General features: G+C 50.7%; 1 protein-coding gene across 1 annotated transcript in view; it reads left to right on the top strand.

Moving 5' to 3' along the window:
• LOC138950206 (uncharacterized) overlaps nt 1–22,917 on the top strand; it is a 596,636-nt gene that overhangs the window by 482,882 nt on the left and 90,837 nt on the right. The window contains exon 2 of the mRNA XM_070321954.1: nt 17,455–17,524. Coding sequence (XP_070178055.1) covers nt 17,474–17,524 — 51 coding nt within the window. The 5' untranslated portion in view covers nt 17,455–17,473. The remainder of the gene's footprint in view (nt 1–17,454; nt 17,525–22,917) is intronic.

Below are 22,917 nucleotides of genomic sequence, written 5' to 3'. Positions count from 1 at the left end.
CCCCTCTATCTATCACCCTTCTCTCTGTCTCCCTCCCCCCCCCTTTTCTCTCCCCCTCTATCTATCACCCTTCTCTCTGTCTCCCTCTCCCCCCCTTTTCTCTCCCCCTCTATCTATCACCCTTCTCTCTGTCTCCCTCTCCCCCCCTTTTCTCTCCCCCTCTATCTATCACCCTTCTCTCTGTCTCCCTCTCCCCCCCCCCTCTTTTCTCTCCCCCTCTATCTATCACCCTTCTCTCTGTCTCCCTCCCCCCCCCTTTTCTCTCCCCCTCTATCTATCACCCTTCTCTCTGTCTCCCTCCCCCCCCCTCTCTCTCCCCCTCTATCTATCACCCTTCTCTCTGTCTCCCTCTCCCCCCCTTTTCTCTCCCCCTCTATCTATCACCCTTCTCTCTGTCTCCCTCTCCCCCCCCTTTTTCTCCCCCTCTATCTATCACCCTTCTCTCTGTCTCCCTCTCCCCCCCCCTTTTCTCTCCCCCTCTATCTATCACCCTTCTCTCTGTCTCCCTCTCCCCCCCTTTTCTCTCCCCCTCTATCTATTACACTTCTCTCTGTCTCCCTCTCCCCCCCCCCTTTCTCTCTCCTCCCTCTATCTATCACCCTTCTCTCTGTCTCCCTCCCCCCCCTTTTCTCTCCCCCTCTATCTATCACCCTTCTCTCTGTCTCCCTCTCCCCCCCCTTTTTTTCTCCCCCTCTATCTATCACCCTTCTCTCTGTCTCCCTCTCCCCCCTTTTTCTCTCCCCCTCTATCTATCACCCTTCTCTCTGTCTCCCTCTCCCCCCCCCTTTTTTCTCCCCCTCTATCTATCACCCTTCTCTCTGTCTCCCTCTCCCCCCCCTTTTCTCTCCCCCTCTATCTATCACCCTTCTCTCTGTCTCCCTCTCCCCCCCCCTTTTCTCTCCCCCTCTATCTATCACCCTTCTCTCTGTCTCCCTCTCCCCCCCTTTTCTCTCCCCCTCTATCTATCACCCTTCTCTCTGTCTCCCTCTCCCCCCCCCCTTTTTTTCTCCCCCTCTATCTATCACCCTTCTCTCTGTCTCCCTCTCCCCCCCTTTTCTCTCCCCCTCTATCTATCACCCTTCTCTCTGTCTCCCTCTCCCCCCCTTTTCTCTCCCCCTCTATCTATCACCCTTCTCTCTGTCTCCCTCTCCCCCCCCTTTTTTTCTCCCCCTCTATCTATCACCCTTCTCTCTGTCTCCCTCTCCCCCCCTTTTCTCTCCCCCTCTATCTATCACCCTTCTCTCTGTCTCCCTCTCCCCCCCCTTTTCTCTCCCCCTCTATCTATCACCCTTCTCTCTGTCTCCCTCCCCCCCCCCCTCTCTCCCCCTCTATCTATCACCCTTCTCTCTGTCTCCCTCTCCCCCCCCCTTTTCTCTCCCCCTCTATCTATCACCCTTCTCTCTGTCTCCCTCTCCCCCCCCCTCTCCCCCTCTATCTATCACCCTTCTCTCTGTCTCCCTCTCCCCCCCCTTTTCTCTCCCCCTCTATCTATCACCCTTCTCTCTGTCTCCCTCTCCCCCCCTTTTCTCTCCCCCTCTATCTATCACCCTTCTCTCTGTCTCCCTCTCCCCCCCTTTTCTCTCCCCCTCTATCTATCACCCTTCTCTCTGTCTCCCTCTCCCCCCCCTTTTCTCTCCCCCTCTATCTATCACCCTTCTCTCTGTCTCCCTCTCCCCCCCTTTTCTCTCCCCCTCTATCTATCACCCTTCTCTCTGTCTCCCTCTCCCCCCCCTTTTCTCTCCCCCTCTATCTATCACCCTTCTCTCTGTCTCCCTCTCCCCCCCTTTTCTCTCCCCCTCTATCTATCACCCTTCTCTCTGTCTCTCTCTCCCCCCCTTTTCTCTCCCCCTCTATCTATCACCCTTCTCTCTGTCTCCCTCTCCCCCCCTTTTCTCTCCCCCTCTATCTATCACCCTTCTCTCTGTCTCCCTCTCCCCCCCCCTTTTCTCTCCCCCTCTATCTATCACCCTTCTCTCTGTCTCCCTCTCCCCCCCTTTTCTCTCCCCCTCTATCTATCACCCTTCTCTCTGTCTCCCTCTCCCCCCCTTTTCTCTCCCCCTCTATCTATCACCCTTCTCTCTGTCTCCCTCTCCCCCCCCTTTTCTCTCCCCCTCTATCTATCACCCTTCTCTCTGTCTCCCTCTCCCCCCCTTTTCTCTCCCCCTCTATCTATCACCCTTCTCTCTGTCTCCCTCTCCCCCCCCTTTTCTCTCCCCCTCTATCTATCACCCTTCTCTCTGTCTCCCTCTCCCCCCCTTTTCTCTCCCCCTCTATCTATCACCCTTCTCTCTGTCTCCCTCTCCCCCCCTTTTCTCTCCCCCTCTATCTATCACCCTTCTCTCTGTCTCCCTCTCCCCCCCCTTTTCTCTCCCCCTCTATCTATCACCCTTCTCTCTGTCTCCCTCTCCCCCCCTTTTCTCTCCCCCTCTATCTATCACCCTTCTCTCTGTCTCCCTCTCCCCCCCTTTTTCTCTCCCCCTCTATCTATCACCCTTCTCTCTGTCTCCCTCTCCCCCCCCCCTTTTCTCTCCCCCTCTATCTATCACCCTTCTCTCTGTCTCCCTCTCCCCCCCTTTTCTCTCCCCCTCTATCTATCACCCTTCTCTCTGTCTCCCTCTCCACCCCTTTTCTCTCCCCCTCTATCTATCACCCTTCTCTCTGTCTCCCTCTCCCCCCCTTTTTCTCTCCCCCTCTATCTATCACCCTTCTCTCTGTCTCCCTCTCCCCCCTTTTCTCTCCCCCTCTATCTATCACCCTTCTCTCTGTCTCCCTCTCCCCCCCTTTTCTCTCCCCCTCTATCTATCACCCTTCTCTCTGTCTCCCTCTCCCCCCCCCTTTTCTCTCCCCCTCTATCTATCACCCTTCTCTCTGTCTCCCTCTCCCCCCCCTTTTCTCTCCCCCTCTATCTATCACCCTTCTCTCTGTCTCCCTCTCCCCCCCTTTTCTCTCCCCCTCTATCTATCACCCTTCTCTCTGTCTCCCTCTCCCCCCCTTTTCTCTCCCCCTCTATCTATCACCCTTCTCTCTGTCTCCCTCTCCCCCCCCTTTTCTCTCCCCCTCTATCTATCACCCTTCTCTCTGTCTCCCTCTCCCCCCCTTTTTTCTCCCCCTCTATCTATCACCCTTCTCTCTGTCTCCCTCTCCCCCCCTTTTCTCTCCCCCTCTATCTATCACCCTTCTCTCTGTCTCCCTCTCCCCCCCTTTTCTCTCCCCCTCTATCTATCACCCTTCTCTCTGTCTCCCTCTCCCCCCCTTTTCTCTCCCCCTCTATCTATCACCCTTCTCTCTGTCTCCCTCTCCCCCCCCCTTTTCTCTCCCCCTCTATCTATCACCCTTCTCTCTGTCTCCCTCTCCCCCCCTTTTCTCTCCCCCTCTATCTATCACCCTTCTCTCTGTCTCCCTCTCCCCCCCTTTTTTCTCCCCCTCTATCTATCACCCTTCTCTCTGTCTCCCTCTCCCCCCCCCTTTTCTCTCCCCCTCTATCTATCACCCTTCTCTCTGTCTCCCTCTCCCCCCCTTTTCTCTCCCCCTCTATCTATCACCCTTCTCTCTGTCTCCCTCTCCCCCCCTTTTCTCTCCCCCTCTATCTATCACCCTTCTCTCTGTCTCCCTCTCCCCCCCCCTTTTCTCTCCCCCTCTATCTATCACCCTTCTCTCTGTCTCCCTCTCCCCCCCTTTTCTCTCCCCCTCTATCTATCACCCTTCTCTCTGTCTCCCTCTCCCCCCCTTTTCTCTCCCCCTCTATCTATCACCCTTCTCTCTGTCTCCCTCTCCCCCCCCCTTTTCTCTCCCCCTCTATCTATCACCCTTCTCTCTGTCTCCCTCTCCCCCCCTTTTCTCTCCCCCTCTATCTATCACCCTTCTCTCTGTCTCCCTCTCCCCCCCCCCCTTTTCTCTCCCCCTCTATCTATCACCCTTCTCTCTGTCTCCCTCTCCCCCCCCTTTTCTCTCCCCCTCTATCTATCACCCTTCTCTCTGTCTCCCTCTCCCCCCCTTTCTCTCCCCCTCTATCTATCACCCTTCTCTCTGTCTCCCTCTCCCCCCCTTTTCTCTCCCCCTCTATCTATCACCCTTCTCTCTGTCTCCCTCTCCCCCCCTTTTCTCTCCCCCTCTATCTATCACCCTTCTCTCTGTCTCCCTCTCCCCCCCCCCTTTTCTCTCCCCCTCTATCTATCACCCTTCTCTCTGTCTCCCTCCCCCCCCTTTTTCTCTCCCCCTCTATCTATCACCCTTCTCTCTGTCTCCCTCCCCCCCCCCCTTCTCTCCCCCTCTATCTATCACCCTTCTCTCTGTCTCCCTCTCCCCCCCTTTTCTCTCCCCCTCTATCTATCACCCTTCTCTCTGTCTCCCTCTCCCCCCCTTTTCTCTCCCCCTCTATCTATCACCCTTCTCTCTGTCTCCCTCTCCCCCCCTTTTTCTCTCCCCCTCTATCTATCACCCTTCTCTCTGTCTCCCTCTCCCCCCCCCCTTTTCTCTCCCCCTCTATCTATCACCCTTCTCTCTGTCTCCCTCTCCCCCCCTTTTCTCTCCCCCTCTATCTATCACCCTTCTCTCTGTCTCCCTCTCCCCCCCTTTTCTCTCCCCCTCTATCTATCACCCTTCTCTCTGTCTCCCTCTCCCCCCCTTTTCTCTCCCCCTCTATCTATCACCCTTCTCTCTGTCTCCCTCTCCCCCCCTTTTTTCTCCCCCTCTATCTATCACCCTTCTCTCTGTCTCCCTCTCCCCCCCCTTTTCTCTCCCCCTCTATCTATCACCCTTCTCTCTGTCTCCCTCTCCCCCCCTTTTCTCTCCCCCTCTATCTATCACCCTTCTCTCTGTCTCCCTCTCCCCCCCTTTTCTCTCCCCCTCTATCTATCACCCTTCTCTCTGTCTCCCTCTCCCCCCCCCTTTTCTCTCCCCCTCTATCTATCACCCTTCTCTCTGTCTCCCTCTCCCCCCCTTTTCTCTCCCCCTCTATCTATCACCCTTCTCTCTGTCTCCCTCTCCCCCCCTTTTTTTCTCCCCCTCTATCTATCACCCTTCTCTCTGTCTCCCTCTCCCCCCCCCTTTTCTCTCCCCCTCTATCTATCACCCTTCTCTCTGTCTCCCTCTCCCCCCCCTTTTCTCTCCCCCTCTATCTATCACCCTTCTCTCTGTCTCCCTCTCCCCCCCTTTTCTCTCCCCCTCTATCTATCACCCTTCTCTCTGTCTCCCTCCCCCCCCCCTTTTTTTCTCCCCCTCTATCTATCACCCTTCTCTCTGTCTCCCTCTCCCCCCCTTTTCTCTCCCCCTCTATCTATCACCCTTCTCTCTGTCTCCCTCTCCCCCCCTTTTCTCTCCCCCTCTATCTATCACCCTTCTCTCTGTCTCCCTCTTCCCCCCCTTTTTTTTCTCCCCCTCTATCTATCACCCTTCTCTCTGTCTCCCTCTCCCCCCCTTTTCTCTCCCCCTCTATCTATCACCCTTCTCTCTGTCTCCCTCTCCCCCCCCTTTTCTCTCCCCCTCTATCTATCACCCTTCTCTCTGTCTCCCTCCCCCCCCCCTCTCTCCCCCTCTATCTATCACCCTTCTCTCTGTCTCCCTCTCCCCCCCCCTTTTCTCTCCCCCTCTATCTATCACCCTTCTCTCTGTCTCCCTCTCCCCCCCCCCTCTCCCCCTCTATCTATCACCCTTCTCTCTGTCTCCCTCTCCCCCCCCCTTTTCTCTCCCCCTCTATCTATCACCCTTCTCTCTGTCTCCCTCTCCCCCCCTTTTCTCTCCCCCTCTATCTATCACCCTTCTCTCTGTCTCCCTCTCCCCCCCTTTTCTCTCCCCCTCTATCTATCACCCTTCTCTCTGTCTCCCTCTCCCCCCCTTTTCTCTCCCCCTCTATCTATCACCCTTCTCTCTGTCTCCCTCTCCCCCCCTTTTCTCTCCCCCTCTATCTATCACCCTTCTCTCTGTCTCCCTCTCCCCCCCTTTTCTCTCCCCCTCTATCTATCACCCTTCTCTCTGTCTCCCTCTCCCCCCCTTTTCTCTCCCCCTCTATCTATCACCCTTCTCTCTGTCTCCCTCTCCCCCCCTTTTCTCTCCCCCTCTATCTATCACCCTTCTCTCTGTCTCCCTCTCCCCCCCTTTTCTCTCCCCCTCTATCTATCACCCTTCTCTCTGTCTCCCTCTCCCCCCCTTTTCTCTCCCCCTCTATCTATCACCCTTCTCTCTGTCTCCCTCTCCCCCCCTTTTCTCTCCCCCTCTATCTATCACCCTTCTCTCTGTCTCCCTCTCCCCCCCCCTTTTCTCTCCCCCTCTATCTATCACCCTTCTCTCTGTCTCCCTCTCCCCCCCTTTTCTCCCCCCCTCTATCTATCACCCTTCTCTCTGTCTCCCTCTCCCCCCCTTTTTTCTCCCCCTCTATCTATCACCCTTCTCTCTGTCTCCCTCTCCCCCCCTTTTCTCTCCCCCTCTATCTATCACCCTTCTCTCTGTCTCCCTCTCCCCCCCTTTTTTCTCCCCCTCTATCTATCACCCTTCTCTCTGTCTCCCTCTCCCCCCCTTTTCTCTCCCCCTCTATCTATCACCCTTCTCTCTGTCTCCCTCTCCCCCCCCCTTTTCTCTCCCCCTCTATCTATCACCCTTCTCTCTGTCTCCCTCTCCCCCCCTTTTCTCTCCCCCTCTATCTATCACCCTTCTCTCTGTCTCCCTCTCCCCCCCTTTTCTCCCCCCCTCTATCTATCACCCTTCTCTCTGTCTCCCTCTCCCCCCCTTTTCTCTCCCCCTCTATCTATCACCCTTCTCTCTGTCTCCCTCTCCCCCCCCTTTTCTCTCCCCCTCTATCTATCACCCTTCTCTCTGTCTCCCTCTCCCCCCCTTTTCTCTCCCCCTCTATCTATCACCCTTCTCTCTGTCTCCCTCTCCCCCCCCTTTTCTCTCCCCCTCTATCTATCACCCTTCTCTCTGTCTCCCTCTCCCCCCCCTTTTCTCTCCCCCTCTATCTATCACCCTTCTCTCTGTCTCCCTCTCCCCCCCCCTTTTTCTCTCCCCCTCTATCTATCACCCTTCTCTCTGTCTCCCTCTCCCCCCCCTTTTCTCTCCCCCTCTATCTATCACCCTTCTCTCTGTCTCCCTCTCCCCCCCTTTTTTCTCCCCCTCTATCTATCACCCTTCTCTCTGTCTCCCTCTCCCCCCCTTTTCTCTCCCCCTCTATCTATCACCCTTCTCTCTGTCTCCCTCTCCCCCCCCCTTTTCTCTCCCCCTCTATCTATCACCCTTCTCTCTGTCTCCCTCTCCCCCCTTTTCTCTCCCCCTCTATCTATCACCCTTCTCTCTGTCTCCCTCTCCCCCCCCTTTTCTCTCCCCCTCTATCTATCACCCTTCTCTCTGTCTCCCTCTCCCCCCCTTTTCTCCCCCCCTCTATCTATCACCCTTCTCTCTGTCTCCCTCTCCCCCCCCTTTTCTCTCCCCCTCTATCTATCACCCTTCTCTCTGTCTCCCTCTCCCCCCCTTTTCTCCCCCCCTCTATCTATCACCCTTCTCTCTGTCTCCCTCTCCCCCCCTTTTTTCTCCCCCTCTATCTATCACCCTTCTCTCTGTCTCCCTCTCCCCCCCTTTTCTCTCCCCCTCTATCTATCACCCTTCTCTCTGTCTCCCTCTCCCCCCCTTTTTTCTCCCCCTCTATCTATCACCCTTCTCTCTGTCTCCCTCTCCCCCCCTTTTCTCTCCCCCTCTATCTATCACCCTTCTCTCTGTCTCCCTCTCCCCCCCCCCTTTTCTCTCCCCCTCTATCTATCACCCTTCTCTCTGTCTCCCTCTCCCCCCCTTTCTCTCCCCCTCTATCTATCACCCTTCTCTCTGTCTCCCTCTCCCCCCCTTTTCTCCCCCCCTCTATCTATCACCCTTCTCTCTGTCTCCCTCTCCCCCCCTTTTCTCTCCCCCTCTATCTATCACCCTTCTCTCTGTCTCTCTCTCCCTCGCTTTTCTCTCCCCCTCTATCTATCACCCTTTTCTCTCTGTCTCCCTCTCCACCCCTTTTCTCTCCCCCTCTATCTATCACCCTTCTCTCTGTCTCCCTCTCCCCCCCCTTTTCTCTCCCCCTCTATCTATCACCCTTCTCTCTGTCTCCCTCTCCCCCCCCTTTTCTCTCCCCCTCTATCTATCACCCTTCTCTCTGTCTCCCTCTCCCCCCCCCTTTTCTCTCCCCCTCTATCTATCACCCTTCTCTCTGTCTCCCTCTCCCCCCCCTTTCTCTCCCCCTCTATCTATCACCCTTCTCTCTGTCTCCCTCTCCCCCCCTTTTTTCTCCCCCTCTATCTATCACCCTTCTCTCTGTCTCCCTCTCCCCCCCTTTTCTCTCCCCCTCTATCTATCACCCTTCTCTCTGTCTCCCTCTCCCCCCCCTTTCTCTCCCCCTCTATCTATCACCCTTCTCTCTGTCTCCCTCTCCCCCCCTTTTCTCTCCCCCTCTATCTATCACCCTTCTCTCTGTCTCCCTCTCCCCCCCCTTTTCTCTCCCCTCTATCTATCACCCTTCTCTCTGTCTCCCTCTCCCCCCCTTTTCTCCCCCCCTCTATCTATCACCCTTCTCTCTGTCTCCCTCTCCCCCCCTTTTCTCTCCCCCTCTATCTATCACCCTTCTCTCTGTCTCCCTCTCCCCCCCCTTTTCTCTCCCCTCTATCTATCACCCTTCTCTCTGTCTCCCTCCCCCCCCCTTTTTTCTCCCCCTCTATCTATCACCCTTCTCTCTGTCTCCCTCTCCCCCCCTTTTCTCTCCCCCTCTATCTATCACCCTTCTCTCTGTCTCCCTCTCCCCCCCTTTTCTCTCCCCCTCTATCTATCACCCTTCTCTCTGTCTCCCTCTCCCCCCCCCCTTTTCTCTCCCCTCTATCTATCACCCTTCTCTCTGTCTCCCTCTCCCCCCCCTTTTCTCTCCCCCTCTATCTATCACCCTTCTCTCTGTCTCCCTCTCCCCCCCTTTTCTCTCCCCCTCTATCTATCACCCTTCTCTCTGTCTCCCTCTCCCCCCCCCTTTTTCTCTCCCCCTCTATCTATCACCCTTCTCTCTGTCTCCCTCTCCCCCCCTTTTCTCTCCCCCTCTATCTATCACCCTTCTCTCTGTCTCCCTCTCCCCCCCTTTTTTCTCCCCCTCTATCTATCACCCTTCTCTCTGTCTCCCTCTCCCCCCCTTTTCTCTCCCCCTCTATCTATCACACTTCTCTCTGTCTCCCTCTCCCCCCCTTTTTTCTCCCCCTCTATCTATCACCCTTCTCTCTGTCTCCCTCTCCCCCCCTTTTCTCTCCCCCTCTATCTATCACCCTTCTCTCTGTCTCCCTCTCCCCCCCCCCTTTTCTCTCCCCCTCTATCTATCACCCTTCTCTCTGTCTCCCTCTCCCCCCCTTTTCTCTCCCCCTCTATCTATCACCCTTCTCTCTGTCTCCCTCTCCCCCCCTTTTCTCCCCCCCTCTATCTATCACCCTTCTCTCTGTCTCCCTCTCCCCCCCTTTTCTCTCCCCCTCTATCTATCACCCTTCTCTCTGTCTCCCTCTCCCCCCCCTTTTCTCTCCCCCTCTATCTATCACCCTTCTCTCTGTCTCCCTCTCCCCCCCTTTTCTCTCCCCCTCTATCTATCACCCTTCTCTCTGTCTCCCTCTCCCCCCCCTTTTCTCTCCCCCTCTATCTATCACCCTTCTCTCTGTCTCCCTCTCCCCCCCCTTTTCTCTCCCCCTCTATCTATCACCCTTCTCTCTGTCTCCCTCTCCCCCCCCCCTTTTCTCTCCCCCTCTATCTATCACCCTTCTCTCTGTCTCCCTCTCCCCCCCCCTTTTCTCTCCCCTTCTATCTATCACACTTCTCTCTGTCTCCCTCTCCCCCCCTTTTTTCTCCCCCTCTATCTATCACCCTTCTCTCTGTCTCCCTCTCCCCCCCTTTTCTCTCCCCCTCTATCTATCACCCTTCTCTCTGTCTCCCTCTCCCCCCCCCTTTTCTCTCCCCCTCTATCTATCACCCTTCTCTCTGTCTCCCTCTCCCCCCCTTTTCTCTCCCCCTCTATCTATCACCCTTCTCTCTGTCTCCCTCTCCCCCCCCTTTTCTCTCCCCCTCTATCTATCACCCTTCTCTCTGTCTCCCTCTCCCCCCCTTTTCTCCCCCCCTCTATCTATCACCCTTCTCTCTGTCTCCCTCTCCCCCCCCTTTTCTCTCCCCCTCTATCTATCACCCTTCTCTCTGTCTCCCTCTCCCCCCCTTTTCTCCCCCCCTCTATCTATCACCCTTCTCTCTGTCTCCCTCTCCCCCCCTTTTTTCTCCCCCTCTATCTATCACCCTTCTCTCTGTCTCCCTCTCCCCCCCTTTTCTCTCCCCCTCTATCTATCACACTTCTCTCTGTCTCCCTCTCCCCCCCTTTTTTCTCCCCCTCTATCTATCACCCTTCTCTCTGTCTCCCTCTCCCCCCCTTTTCTCTCCCCCTCTATCTATCACCCTTCTCTCTGTCTCCCTCTCCCCCCCCCCTTTTCTCTCCCCCTCTATCTATCACCCTTCTCTCTGTCTCCCTCTCCCCCCCTTTTCTCTCCCCCTCTATCTATCACCCTTCTCTCTGTCTCCCTCTCCCCCCCTTTTCTCCCCCCCTCTATCTATCACCCTTCTCTCTGTCTCCCTCTCCCCCCCTTTTCTCTCCCCCTCTATCTATCACCCTTCTCTCTGTCTCCCTCTCCCCCCCCTTTTCTCTCCCCCTCTATCCATCACCCTTCTCTCTGTCTCCCTCTCCCCCCCTTTTCTCTCCCCCTCTATCTATCACCCTTCTCTCTGTCTCCCTCTCCCCCCCCTTTTCTCTCCCCCTCTATCTATCACCCTTCTCTCTGTCTCCCTCTCCCCCCCCTTTTCTCTCCCCCTCTATCTATCACCCTTCTCTCTGTCTCCCTCTCCCCCCCCCCTTTTCTCTCCCCCTCTATCTATCACCCTTCTCTCTGTCTCCCTCTCCCCCCCCCTTTCTCTCCCCTTCTATCTATCACACTTCTCTCTGTCTCCCTCTCCCCCCCTTTTTTCTCCCCCTCTATCTATCACCCTTCTCTCTGTCTCCCTCTCCCCCCCTTTTCTCTCCCCCTCTATCTATCACCCTTCTCTCTGTCTCCCTCTCCCCCCCCCCTTTTCTCTCCCCCTCTATCTATCACCCTTCTCTCTGTCTCCCTCTCCCCCCCTTTTCTCTCCCCCTCTATCTATCACCCTTCTCTCTGTCTCCCTCTCCCCCCCCTTTTCTCTCCCCCTCTATCTATCACCCTTCTCTCTGTCTCCCTCTCCCCCCCTTTTCTCCCCCCCTCTATCTATCACCCTTCTCTCTGTCTCCCTCTCCCCCCCTTTTCTCTCCCCCTCTATCTATCACCCTTCTCTCTGTCTCCCTCTCCCCCCCCTTTTCTCTCCCCCTCTATCTATCACCCTTCTCTCTGTCTCCCTCCCCCCCCCCTTTTTTTTTCTCCCCCTCTATCTATCACCCTTCTCTCTGTCTCCCTCTCCCCCCCTTTTCTCTCCCCCTCTATCTATCACCCTTCTCTCTGTCTCCCTCTCCCCCCCTTTTCTCTCCCCCTCTATCTATCACCCTTCTCTCTGTCTCCCTCTCCCCCCCCCCTTTTCTCTCCCCCTCTATCTATCACCCTTCTCTCTGTCTCCCTCTCCCCCCCCTTTTCTCTCCCCCTCTATCTATCACCCTTCTCTCTGTCTCCCTCTCCCCCCCTTTTCTCTCCCCCTCTATCTATCACCCTTCTCTCTGTCTCCCTCTCCCCCCCCCTTTTTCTCTCCCCCTCTATCTATCACCCTTCTCTCTGTCTCCCTCTCCCACCCTTTTCTCTCCCCCTCTATCTATCACCCTTCTCTCTGTCTCCCTCTCCCCCCCTCTCCCCCTCTATCTATCACCCTTCTCTCTGTCTCCCTCTCCCCCCCCCCCCTTTTCTCTCCCCCTCTATCTATCACCCTTCTCTCTGTCTCCCTCTCCCCCCCCTTTTCTCTCCCCCTCTATCTATCACCCTTCTCTCTGTCTCCCTCTCCCCCCCCCCTTTTCTCTCCCCCTCTATCTATCACCCTTCTCTCTGTCTCCCTCTCCCCCCCCCTCTCTCGGCCCCTCTGTCTATCACCCTTCTCTCTGTCTCCCTCTCCCCCCCTCTCTCCCCCTCTGTCTATCACCCTTCTCTCTGTCTCCCTCTCCCCCCCCCTCTCTCCCCCTCTATCTATCACCCTTCTCTCTGTCTCCCTCTCCCCCCCCCCTCTCTCCCCCCCTCTATCTATCACCCTTCTCTCTGTCTCCCTCTCCCCCCCCCCTTTTCTCTCCCCCTCTATCTATCACCCTTCTCTCTGTCTCCCTCTTCCCCCCCCCCCCCCTTTCTATCAGTCTCCCTCCTCTCTTACTATTATCTCGCTCTCTCTCACTCTCTCTCTATCTATCTCTCTTTATCTATCTCTCTCTGGCTCTTTCTCTCTCCCATTTTGTTTCTCACTATCTCTCGCTCAATGCGAGTGTAAAGAGGTAATTTTATTCTACTCTTGCTTCTTTAGTTCTTATAGTTTTAGTATAATTTGATCATGTTTTTTGTTTGTTTGTTTGTTTGTCTCAGGTAAAGATTGTTTGAAAAGGCCCATCTTTGCAAAAAAAGTTCTGTTCAGTTCAGCTATCCATTTCTCTCTCTCTCTCTCTCTCTCTCTCTCTCTCTCTCTCTCTCTCTCTCTCTCTCTCTCTCTCTCTCTCTCTCTCTTTCTCTCTCTCTTTCTATCATTTCTCTCTCTTTTCTCCCTCACTCTCAGTCTCTTGCTCTATCTCTCTCTCTCTTTCTCTCTCTCTCTCTTTCTCTCTCTCTCTCTTTCTGTAATTTCTCTCTCTCTCTTTTCTTGCTCTGTCTCTCTCTTTCTCTGTCTGTCTTTCTTCACATTACCCGATAAAGCGATTCACAGACTATGTAGTTTTTAGCTGTTTTTTTTATGCCACCCTCCTCTGAGGCTCTGTCTTTCTCCACAGACTACTGAACAAAATAATGTTGTTAAAGACCGCTTACTGAACAAAATAATGTTGTTAAAGACCGCTTACTGAACAAAACTTACTGAACAAAATAATGTTGTGAAAGCCCGATTACTGAATAAAATAATCTAGTGAAAGACGCTTACTGAGTAAATAATCTAGTGAAAGACCGCTTACTGAATAAAATAGTGTTGTAAATGACCGCTTGCTGAATAAAATAGTGTTGTAAATGACCGCTTGCTGAATAAAATAATGTTGTGAAAGACCGCTTACTGAACAAAATAATATTGTGAAAGACCGCTTACTGAATAAAATAATATTGTGAAAGACCGCTTACTGAATACAATAATATTGTGAAAGACCGCTTACTGAACAAACTAATATTGTGAAAGACCGCTTGTTGAAGAAAATAATGTTGTGAAAGACCGCTTACTGAACAAACTAATATTGTGAAAGACCGCTTGTTGAAGAAAATAATGTTGTGAAAGACCGCTTACTGAATAAAATAATATTGTGAAAGACCGCTTGCTGAATAAAATAATCTAGTGAAAGACGCTTACTGAGTAAATAATACTGTGAAAGACCGCTTGTTAAATAAAATAATGTTGTGAAAGGCCTGTTACTTAAAAAAACAATGTTGTAAAAGACCGTTTACTGAATAGATTAATGTAGTGAAAGATGGCTTTCTGAATAAAATAATATTGTTGAAGTCCGCTTACGAAATAAAATAATATTGTGAAAAAAGCGCTTACTGAATACAAAAATTCAGTGAACAACCGCTTGCTGAATAAAATATTGTAGTCTTTCTTTCTTTCTTTCTTTTCTTTATTTGGTGTTTAACGTCGTTTTCAACCATTCAAGGTTATATCGCGACGGGGAAAGGGGGGAGATGGGATAGGGGAAAGGGGGGAGATGGGATAGAGCCACTTGTTAATTGTTTCTTGTTCACAAAAGCACTAATCAAAACATTGCTCCAGGGGCTTGCAACGTAGTACAATATATGACCTTACTGGGAGAATGCAAGTTTCCAGTACAAAGGACGTAACATTTTTTACATACTGCTTGACTAAAATCTTTACAAACATTGACTATATTCTATACAAGAAACACTTAACAAGGGTAAAAGGAGAAACAGAACCTGTTAGTCGCCTCTTACGACATGCTGGTTAGCATCGGGTAAATTCTTTCTCGTCCCAACCAATATGGGACTCCCCCTAACCCGCGGGGGGGTAAATATTGTAGTGAAGGACCGCTTTCTGGTCAAATATATTTAATGAAAGACCGCTTGTTGAATAAAATAATTAACATAAAAACCGCTTACTTCATAAAATAATGTAGTGCAAGACCGTTTTCTGAATGCAAAAATGCAGTAAAAACACCGCTTGCTGAATAAAGGAATCTAGTGAAAGATCGCTTGCTAAGTAAGATAATGTTGGGAAAGACAGCTTACTGAATCAAATAATCTATCGAAATACCGCTTGCTGAATAAAATAATTAATTGAAAAACCTCTTGCTTAATAAAATAATGTAAAGCAAGACCGCTTTCTAAATACAAAAATGCAGCGAAAAACCGCTTACTAATTAGGATAATGTTGAGAAAGTCCGCTTACTGAATAAAAAAATTAAGTGAAAGACCGCTTCCTGAAATAAATAATCAATTGAAAGACCGCTTACTGAATAAAATAAGGTAGTGAAAGATCGCTTACTAAATGTAATAATGTTGTGAAAGACCGCTTACTGAATACATAACATTTTAATGCAGTCAAAAAAAGCTTGCTGAATCAAAGAATCTAGTGAAGGACCGCTTACTAAATCAGATGATGTAGTGAAAGACCGCGTTCTGGTTAAATAATGTAGTGAAAGACCGCTTGCTTACTTAAATAATCTAGTGAAAGACCGCTTGCTTACTTAAATAATCTAGTGAAAGACCGCTTGCTTACTTAAATAATGTAGTGAAAGACCGATTGCTGAATAAAATAATCTAGTGAAAGATCCCTTGCAGAATGAAATAATGTTGTCAAAGACCGTTTGCTGAATAAAATAATTTAATAAAAGACCGCTCCTGAATAAAATAATCTAGAGAAAGACCGCTTGTTGAATAAAATAATCTAGTGAAGGACCGCTTACTAAATCAGATAATGTAGTGAAAAATCGCTTTCTGGTTAAATACTCTAGTGAAAGACCGCTTGCTTACATAAATAATCTAGTGAAAGACCGCTTGCTTACATAAATAATCTAGTGAAAGACCGATTGCTGAATAAAAAAAGTTGTGACAGACCACTTATTGAATAAAATAATCGAGTGAAAGATCGCTTGCAGAATAAAATAATGTTGTCAAAGACCGTTTGCTGAATAAAATAATTTAATAAAAGACCGCTCCTGAATAAAATAATCTGGAGAAAGACCGCTTGTTGAATTAATAATCTAGTGAAGGACCGCTTGTTGAATACAATATTGCTGTTTGCTTGTTTCATTAGGTACTGTTGTGAAATACCGCTTACTGAATAAAGTAATCAAGTGAAAGACCGCATATTAAATAAGATAATGTTGTGAATGAAGTGAAAGACTGCTTGCTGAATAAAATAATGTTGTAAATGACCCCTTGCTAAATAAAATAATGAAGTGAAAGACCGCTTACTGAATAAAATAATCTAGTGAAAGCCAGCTTATTTAATCAAATATTGATGGGAATGATCGCTTGCTGAATAAAATAATGTTTGGAAAGGCTGCTTGCTGAATAAAATAATGTTATGAAATACCACTTTTGGAATAAAATAATCTAGCTTGTTGAATAAAAAAATGTTTGTAGAACACCGCATGCTGAACAAAATAATGTTGTTAAAGACCACTTGCTGAATAACATAATGTTGTAAAAGACCGTTTACAAAATTATTTAGTGAAAGACCGCTTGCTGAATAAAATGTTGTGAAAGAGCACTTACTGAATTTGTTAATCTAGTGAAAGACCGCTTATTGAATAAAATCATGTTGTAAAAGACCGCTTACGAAATAAAACGATTTAGTGACAGACCGTTTGCTGAATAGAATGTTGCGAAAGACCACTTACTGAATTAAATAATGTTGTGAAAGACCGCTTTCTGAATAAAATAATGTTGTAAAAGACCACTTGTTTAATAAAATAATGTTGTGAAAGACCGCTTTCTGAATAAAATAATGTTGTAAAAGACCACTTGTTTAATAAAATAATGAAGTGGAAGACCGCTTTCTGATTAAAATAATCTTTTGAAAGACTTTGCTGAAAAAAATTATCTATTCAAAGACTACTCACTAGATAAAATATTGTTTTGAAAGACTGCTTGCTGGATTAAATAATCTAGTGAAAGACCGCTTTCTTGATCAAATAATGTAGTGAAAGACCGCTTACTGAATAAAATAATGCTGTGAAAGACCGCTTACTGAATAATATTATGTTGTGCAAGACCACTTGGTGAATAAAATAATGTAGTGAAAGACAGCTTACTGCATAAAATAATTAAGTGAAAGACCGCTTGCTGAATAAAATAATATGGTGAAAGTGAAAAACCGCTTATTAAATAAGATAATGTCATGAATATCAGCTTCCTGAATAAAATAATAAAGACAGTGAAAGACTGAATAAAATAATGTTGGAAAAGACCGCTTTCTTGATAAAATAATGTTGTGAATGACCCCTTGCTGAATAAAATAATGAAGTGAAAGACGCTTACTGAATAAAATAATCTAGTGAAAGCCAGCTTAGTTAATAAATTAATGATGGGAATGGTCGCTTGCTGAATAAAATAATGTTGTGAATGACCCCTTGCTGAATAAAATAATGAAGTGAAAGACGCTTACTGAATAAAATAATCTAGTGAAAGCCAGCTTATTATTTTAATAAAATAATGATGGGAATGATCGCTTGCTGAATAAAATGATGTTTGGAAAGACCACTTATTGATTAAAATAATAAGATCGCTTGCTGAATAACAAATGTTGTAAAGGACCGTATCATGAATACAATAATTTTGTTGAAGACCACTTACTGAATACAATAATGTTGTTGAAGACCACTTACTGAATACAATCATGTTGTTGAAGACCACTTACTGAATACAATCATGTTGTTGAAGACCGACTGCTAAATGAAATAATGTTGTGAATGCCAGTTATGCAATCAGACGAAGACAATTGTTTTCATAGGTTTATTGTAAATGAATACGTTGATGTTTAATGTTCTGAGTTCAAGTAGCAGTAATGTTTTTTCACGTATTTATGTCATGGTTGTTGTCGTTGTTGTTGTGTTTTGTGTTGTTCCTTGTTTTGTTCTTCCCCCATTCCCCTTGGTTTGTATATGGGTCTATGGCCTCAGTACAATAAACCGTTCTGAGTTATCTCAGCTTCGACTATTTCAAAATGTGCGTGCAGCGCGCAGTGTACCTGTCTCCAGGTCATTTCGGAGTGGACGTCCGACGGTTTGAATAATCTGAGCAGCAAGGTAGTTTTGATTATCAAAATACGGTGTTGATGTTTCAGGTGAGACAGGGCGAGCACAATGGCGAGCCAACAGGGAGGAGGCGGGGCCAGACCCAAGACACCACGTCAGGTAGGTCACTGTCTGTCTTTGTGGTCGTCAGGTTCCGTAGGTCACTGTCTGTATGTCTGGTCGTCAGGTAGGTCACTGTCTGTGTGTCAGGTCGTCAGGTAGGTCACTGTCTGTGTGACTGGTCGTCAGGTAGGTCACTGTCTGTGTGCCAGGTCGTCAGGTAGGCCACTGTCTGTGTGTCAGGTCGTCAGGTAGGTCACTATCTGTGTGTCTGGTTGTCAGGTAGGTCACTGTCTGTGTGTCTGGTCGTCAGGTAGGTCACTGTTTGTGTGTGTGTTCGTCAGGTAGGTCAATGTCTGTGTGTCTGGTCGTCAGGTAGGTCACTGTCTGTGTGTCTGGTCGTCAGGTAGGTCACTGTTTGTGTGTGTGGTCGTCAGGTAGGTCACTGTCTGTGTGTCTGGTCGTCAGGTAGGTCTATGTGTCTGGTCGTCAGGTAGGTCGCTGTCTGTGTGTCTGGTCGTCAGGTAGGTCACTGTCTGTGTGTCTCGTCGTCAGGTAGGTCACTGTCTGTGTGTGTGGTCGTCAGGTAGGTCACTGTTTGTGTGTGTGGTCGTCCGGTAGGTCACTGTCTGTGTGTCTGGTCGTCAGGTAGGTCACTGTCTGTGTGTCTGGTCGTCAGGTAGGTCACTGTTTGTGTGTGTGTTCGTCAGGTAGGTCAATGTCGGCGTGTCTGATCGTCAGGTAGGTCACTGTTTGTGTGTGTGGTCGTCAGGTAGATCACTGTCTGTGTGTCAGGTCGTCAGGTAGGTCACTGTCTGAGTGTCTGGTCGTCAGGTAGGTCACTGTCTGTGTGTCTGGTCGTCAGGTAGGTCACTGTCTGTGTGTCTGGTCGTCAGGTAGGTCACTGTATGTGTGTCTGGTCGTCAGGTAGGTCACTGTCTGTGTCTCTGGTCGTCAGGTAGGTCACTGTCTGTGTGTCTGGTCGTCAGGTAGGTCACTGTCTGTATGTCTGATCGTCAGGTAGGTCACTGTCGGTGTGTCAGGTCGTCAGGTAGGTCACTGTTTGTGTCTCTGGTCGTCAGGTAGGTCACTGTCTGTGTGTCTGGTCGTCAGGTAGGTCACTGTCTGTGTATCTGGTCGTCAGGTAGGTTACTGTTTGTGTGTCTGGTCGTCAGGTAGGGCACTGTCTGTGTGTCTGGTCGTCATGTAGGTCACTGTCTGTGTGTGTGGTCGTCAGGTAGGTCACTGTCTGTGTCTCTGGTCGTCAGGTAGGTCACTGTCTGTGTCTCTGGTCGTCAGGTAGGTCACTGTCTGTGTGTCTGGTCGTCAGGTAGGTCACTGTCTGTATGTCTGATCGTCAGGTAGGTCACTGTCTGTGTCTCTGGTCGTCAGGTAGGTCACTGTCTGTATGTCTGGTCGTCAGGTAGGTCACTGTCTGTATGTCTGATCGTCAGGTAGGTCACTGTCTGTATGTCTGGTCGTCAGGTAGGTCACTGTCTGTATGTCTGGTCGTCAGGTAGGTCACTGTCTGTGTCTCTGGTCGTCAGGTAGGTCACTGTCTGTGTGTCTGGTCGTCAGGTAGGTCACTGTCTGTGTGTCTGGTCGTCAGGTAGGTCACTGTCTGTGTGTCTGGTCGTCAGGTAGGTCACTGTCTGTGTCTCTGGTCGTCAGGTAGGTCACTGTCTGTGTCTCTGGTCGTCAGGTAGGTCACTGTCTATGTGTCAGGTCGTCAGGTAGGTCACTGTCTGTGTGTCTGGTCGTCAGGTAGGTCACTGTCTGTGTCTCTGGTCGTCAGGTAGGTCACTGTCTGTGTCTCTGGTCGTCAGGTAGGTCACTGTCTGTGTGTCTGGTCGTCAGGTAGGTCACTGTCTGTGTCTCTGGTCGTCAGGTAGGTCACTGTCTGTGTCTCTGGTCGTCAGGTAGGTCACTGTCTGTGTCTCTGGTCGTCAGGTAGGTCACTGTCTGTGTGTCTGGTCGTCAGGTAGGTCACTGTCTGTGTCAGGTCGTCAGGTAGGTCACTGTCTGTGTGTCTGGTCGTCAGGTAGGTCACTGTCTGTATGTCTGATCGTCAGGTAGGTCACTGTCTGTATGTCTGGTCGTCAGGTACGTCACTGTCTGTATGTCTGGTCGTCAGGTAGGTCACTGTCTGTGTGTCTGGTTGTCAGGTAGGTCACTGTCTGTGTGTCTGGTCGTCAGGTAGGTCACTGTCTGTGTGTCTGGTCGTCAGGTAGGTCACTGTCTGTGTGTCTGGTTGTCAGGTAGGTCACTGTCTGTGTGTGTGGTCGTCAGGTAGATCACTGTCTGTGTGTGTGGTCGTCAGGTAGGTCACTGTCTGTGTGTCAGGTCGTCAGGTAGGTCACTGTCTATGTGTCAGGTCGTCAGGTAGGTCACTGTCTGTGTGTCTGATCGTCAGGTAGGGCACTGTCTGTGTGTCTGGTCGTCAGGTAAGTCACTGTCTGTGTGTCTGATCGTCAGGTAGGTCACTGTCTGTGTGTGTGGTCGTCAGGTAGGTCACTGTCTGTATGTCTGGTCGTCAGGTAGGTCACTGTTTGTGTGTCTGATCGTCAGGTAGGTCACTGTCTGTGTGTGTGGTCGTCATGTAGGTCACTGTCTGTCTGTGTGGTCGTCATGTAGGTCACTGTCTGTGTGTCTGGTCGTCAGGTAGGTCACTGTCTGTGTGTCAGGTCGTCAGGTAGGTCACTGTCTGTGTGTCTGGTCGTCAGGTAGGTCACTGTCTGTGTCTGGTCGTCAGGTAGGTCACTGTCTGTGTGTGTGGTCGTCATGTAGGTCACTGTCTGTGTGTCAGGTCGACAGGAAGGTCACTGTCTGTGCGTGTGTGGTCGTCAGGTAGGTCACTGTCTGTGTGTCAGGTCGACAGGAAGGTCACTGTCTGTGCGTGTCTGGTCGTCAGGTAGGTCACTGTCTGTGTCTGGTCGTCAGGTAGGTCACTGTCTGTGTGTCTGGTCGTCAGGTAGGTCACTGTCTGTGTGTCAGGTCGACAGGAAGGTCACTGTCTGTGCGTCAGGTCGACAGGAAGGTCACTGTCTGTGCGTGTGTGGTCGTCAGGTAGGTCACTGTCTGTGTGTCAGGTCGACAGGAAGGTCACTGTCTGTGCGTGTCTGGTCGTCAGGTAGGTCACTGTCTGTGTCTGGTCGTCAGGTAGGTCACTGTCTGTGTGTCAGGCCGTCAGGTAGGTCACTGTCTGTGTGTCTGGTCGTCAGGTAGGTCACTGTCTGTATGTCTGGTCGTCAGGTAGGTCACTGTCTGTGTGTCTGGTCGTCAGGTAGGTCACTGTCTGTGTGTGTGGTCGACAGGAAGGTCACTGTCTGTGCGTGTGTGGTCGTCAGGTAGGCCACTGTCTGTGTGTTTGGTCGTCAGGTAGGTCACTGTCTGTGTGTCTGGTCGTCAGGTAGGTCACTGTCTGTGTGTCTGGTCGTCAGGTAGGTCACTGTCTGTGTGTCAGGTCGTCAGGTAGGTCACTGTCTGTGTGTCTGGTCGTCAGGTAGGTCACTGTCTGTGTGTCAGGTCGTCAGGTAGGTCACTGTCTGTGTGTCTGATCGTCAGGTAAGTCACTGTCTGTGTGTGTGGTCGTCAGGTAGGTCACTGTCTGTGTGTGTGGTCGTCAGGTAGGTCACTGTCTGTGTCTGGTCGTCAGGTAGGTCACTGTCTGTGTCTGGTCGTCAGGTAGGTCACTGTCTGTGTGTCTGGTCGTCAGGTAGGTCACTGTCTGTGTGTCTGGTCGTCAGGTAGGTCACTGTCTGTGTGTGTGGTCGTCAGGTAGGTCACTGTCTGTGTGTCAGGTCGTCAGGTAGGTCACTGTCTGTGTGTCTGATCGTCAGGTAGGTCACTGTCTGTCTGTGTGTCTGGTCGTCAGGTAGGTCACTGTCTGTCTGTGTGTGTGGTTGCCAGGTAGGTCACTGTTTGTGTGTTTGGTCGTCAGGTAGGTAACTGTCTGTGTGTGGTCGTCAGGTAGGTCACTGTCTGTCTGTGTGTGTGGTCGTCAGGTAGGTCACTGTCTGTGTGGTCGTCAGGTAGGTCACTGTCTGTGTATGTGGTCGTCAGGAAGGTCACTGTCTGTATGTCTTTTCATCAGGTAGGTCACTGTCTGTGTGTCTGGTCGTCAGGTAGGTCACTGTCTGTGTGTGTGGTCGTCAGTTAGGTCACTGTCTGTGTGTCTGGTCGTCAGGTACGTCACTGTGTGTCTGGTCGTCAGGTAGGTCACTGTCTGTGTGTCTGGTCGTCAGGTAGGTCACTGTGTGTGTCTCTGGTCGTCAGGTAGGTCACTGTCTGTGTGTCTGATCGTCAGGTAGGTCACTGTCTGTGTCTCTGGTCGTCAGGTAGGTCACTGGCTGTGTGTCTGGTTGTCAGGTAGGTCACTGTCTGTGTGTGTGGTCGTCAGGTAGGTCACTGTCTGTGTGTGTGGTCGTCAGGTAGGTCACTGTCTGTGTGTGTGGTCGTCAGGTAGGTAACTGTCTGTGTGTCAGGTCGTCAGGTAGGTCACTGTCTATGTGTCAGGTCGTCAGGTAGGTCATTGTCTGTGTGTCTGATCGTCAGGTAGGTCACTGTCTGTGTGTCTGGTCGTCAGGTAGGTCACTGTCAGTGTGTGTGGTCGTCAGGTAGGTCACTGTCTGTATGTCTGGTCGTCAGGTAGGTCACTGTCTGTGTGTCTGGTCGTCAGGTAGGTCACTGTCTGTGTGTCTGGTCGTCAGGTAGGTCACTGTCTGTGTGTGTGGTCGTCAGGTAGGTCACTGTCTGTATGTCTGATCGTCAGGTAAGTCACTGAATGTGTGTCTGGTCGTCAGGTAGGTCACTGTCTGTGTGTCTGGTCGTCAGGTAGGTCACTGTCTGTATGTCTGGTCGTCAGGTAAGTCACTGTCTGTGTGTGTGGTCGTCAGGTAGGTCACTGTCTGTGTGTCTGGTCGTCAGGTAGGTCACTGTCTGTATGTCTGGTCGTCAGGTAGGTCACTGTTTGTGTGTCTGATCGTCAGGTAGGTCACTGTCTGTGTGTCTGGTCGTCAGGTAGGTCACTGTCTGTGTGTCTGGTTGTCAGGTAGGTCACTGTCTGTGTGTCTGGTTGTCAGGTAGGTCACTGTCTGTGTGTGTGGTCGTCAGGTAGGTCACTGTCTGTGTGTGTGGTCGTCAGGTAGGTCAGTGTCTGTATGTCAGGTCGTCAGGTAGGTCACTGTCTATGTGTCAGGTCGTCAGTCAGGTCACTGTCTGTGTGTCTGATCGTCAGGTAGGGCACTGTCTGTGTGTCTGGTCGTCAGGTAGGTCACTGTCTGTGTGTCTGATCGTCAGGTAAGTCACTGTCTGTGTGTGTGGTCGTCAGGTAGGTCACTGTCTGTGTGTGTGGTCGTCAGGTAGGTCAGTGTCTGTGTGTGTGAGTGTTAGGTAGGTCACAGTCTGTGTGTCAGGTCGTCAGGTAGGTCAGTGTCTGTGTGTCTGGTCGTCAG

This window comes from Littorina saxatilis, linkage group LG16, assembly GCF_037325665.1.
Source record: "Littorina saxatilis isolate snail1 linkage group LG16, US_GU_Lsax_2.0, whole genome shotgun sequence".
NCBI classification, from domain to species: Eukaryota; Metazoa; Mollusca; class Gastropoda; order Littorinimorpha; family Littorinidae; genus Littorina; species Littorina saxatilis.
The sequence above is the reverse complement of the archived record's forward strand: the minus strand, read 5'-3'. Positions and strand labels throughout refer to the sequence as shown.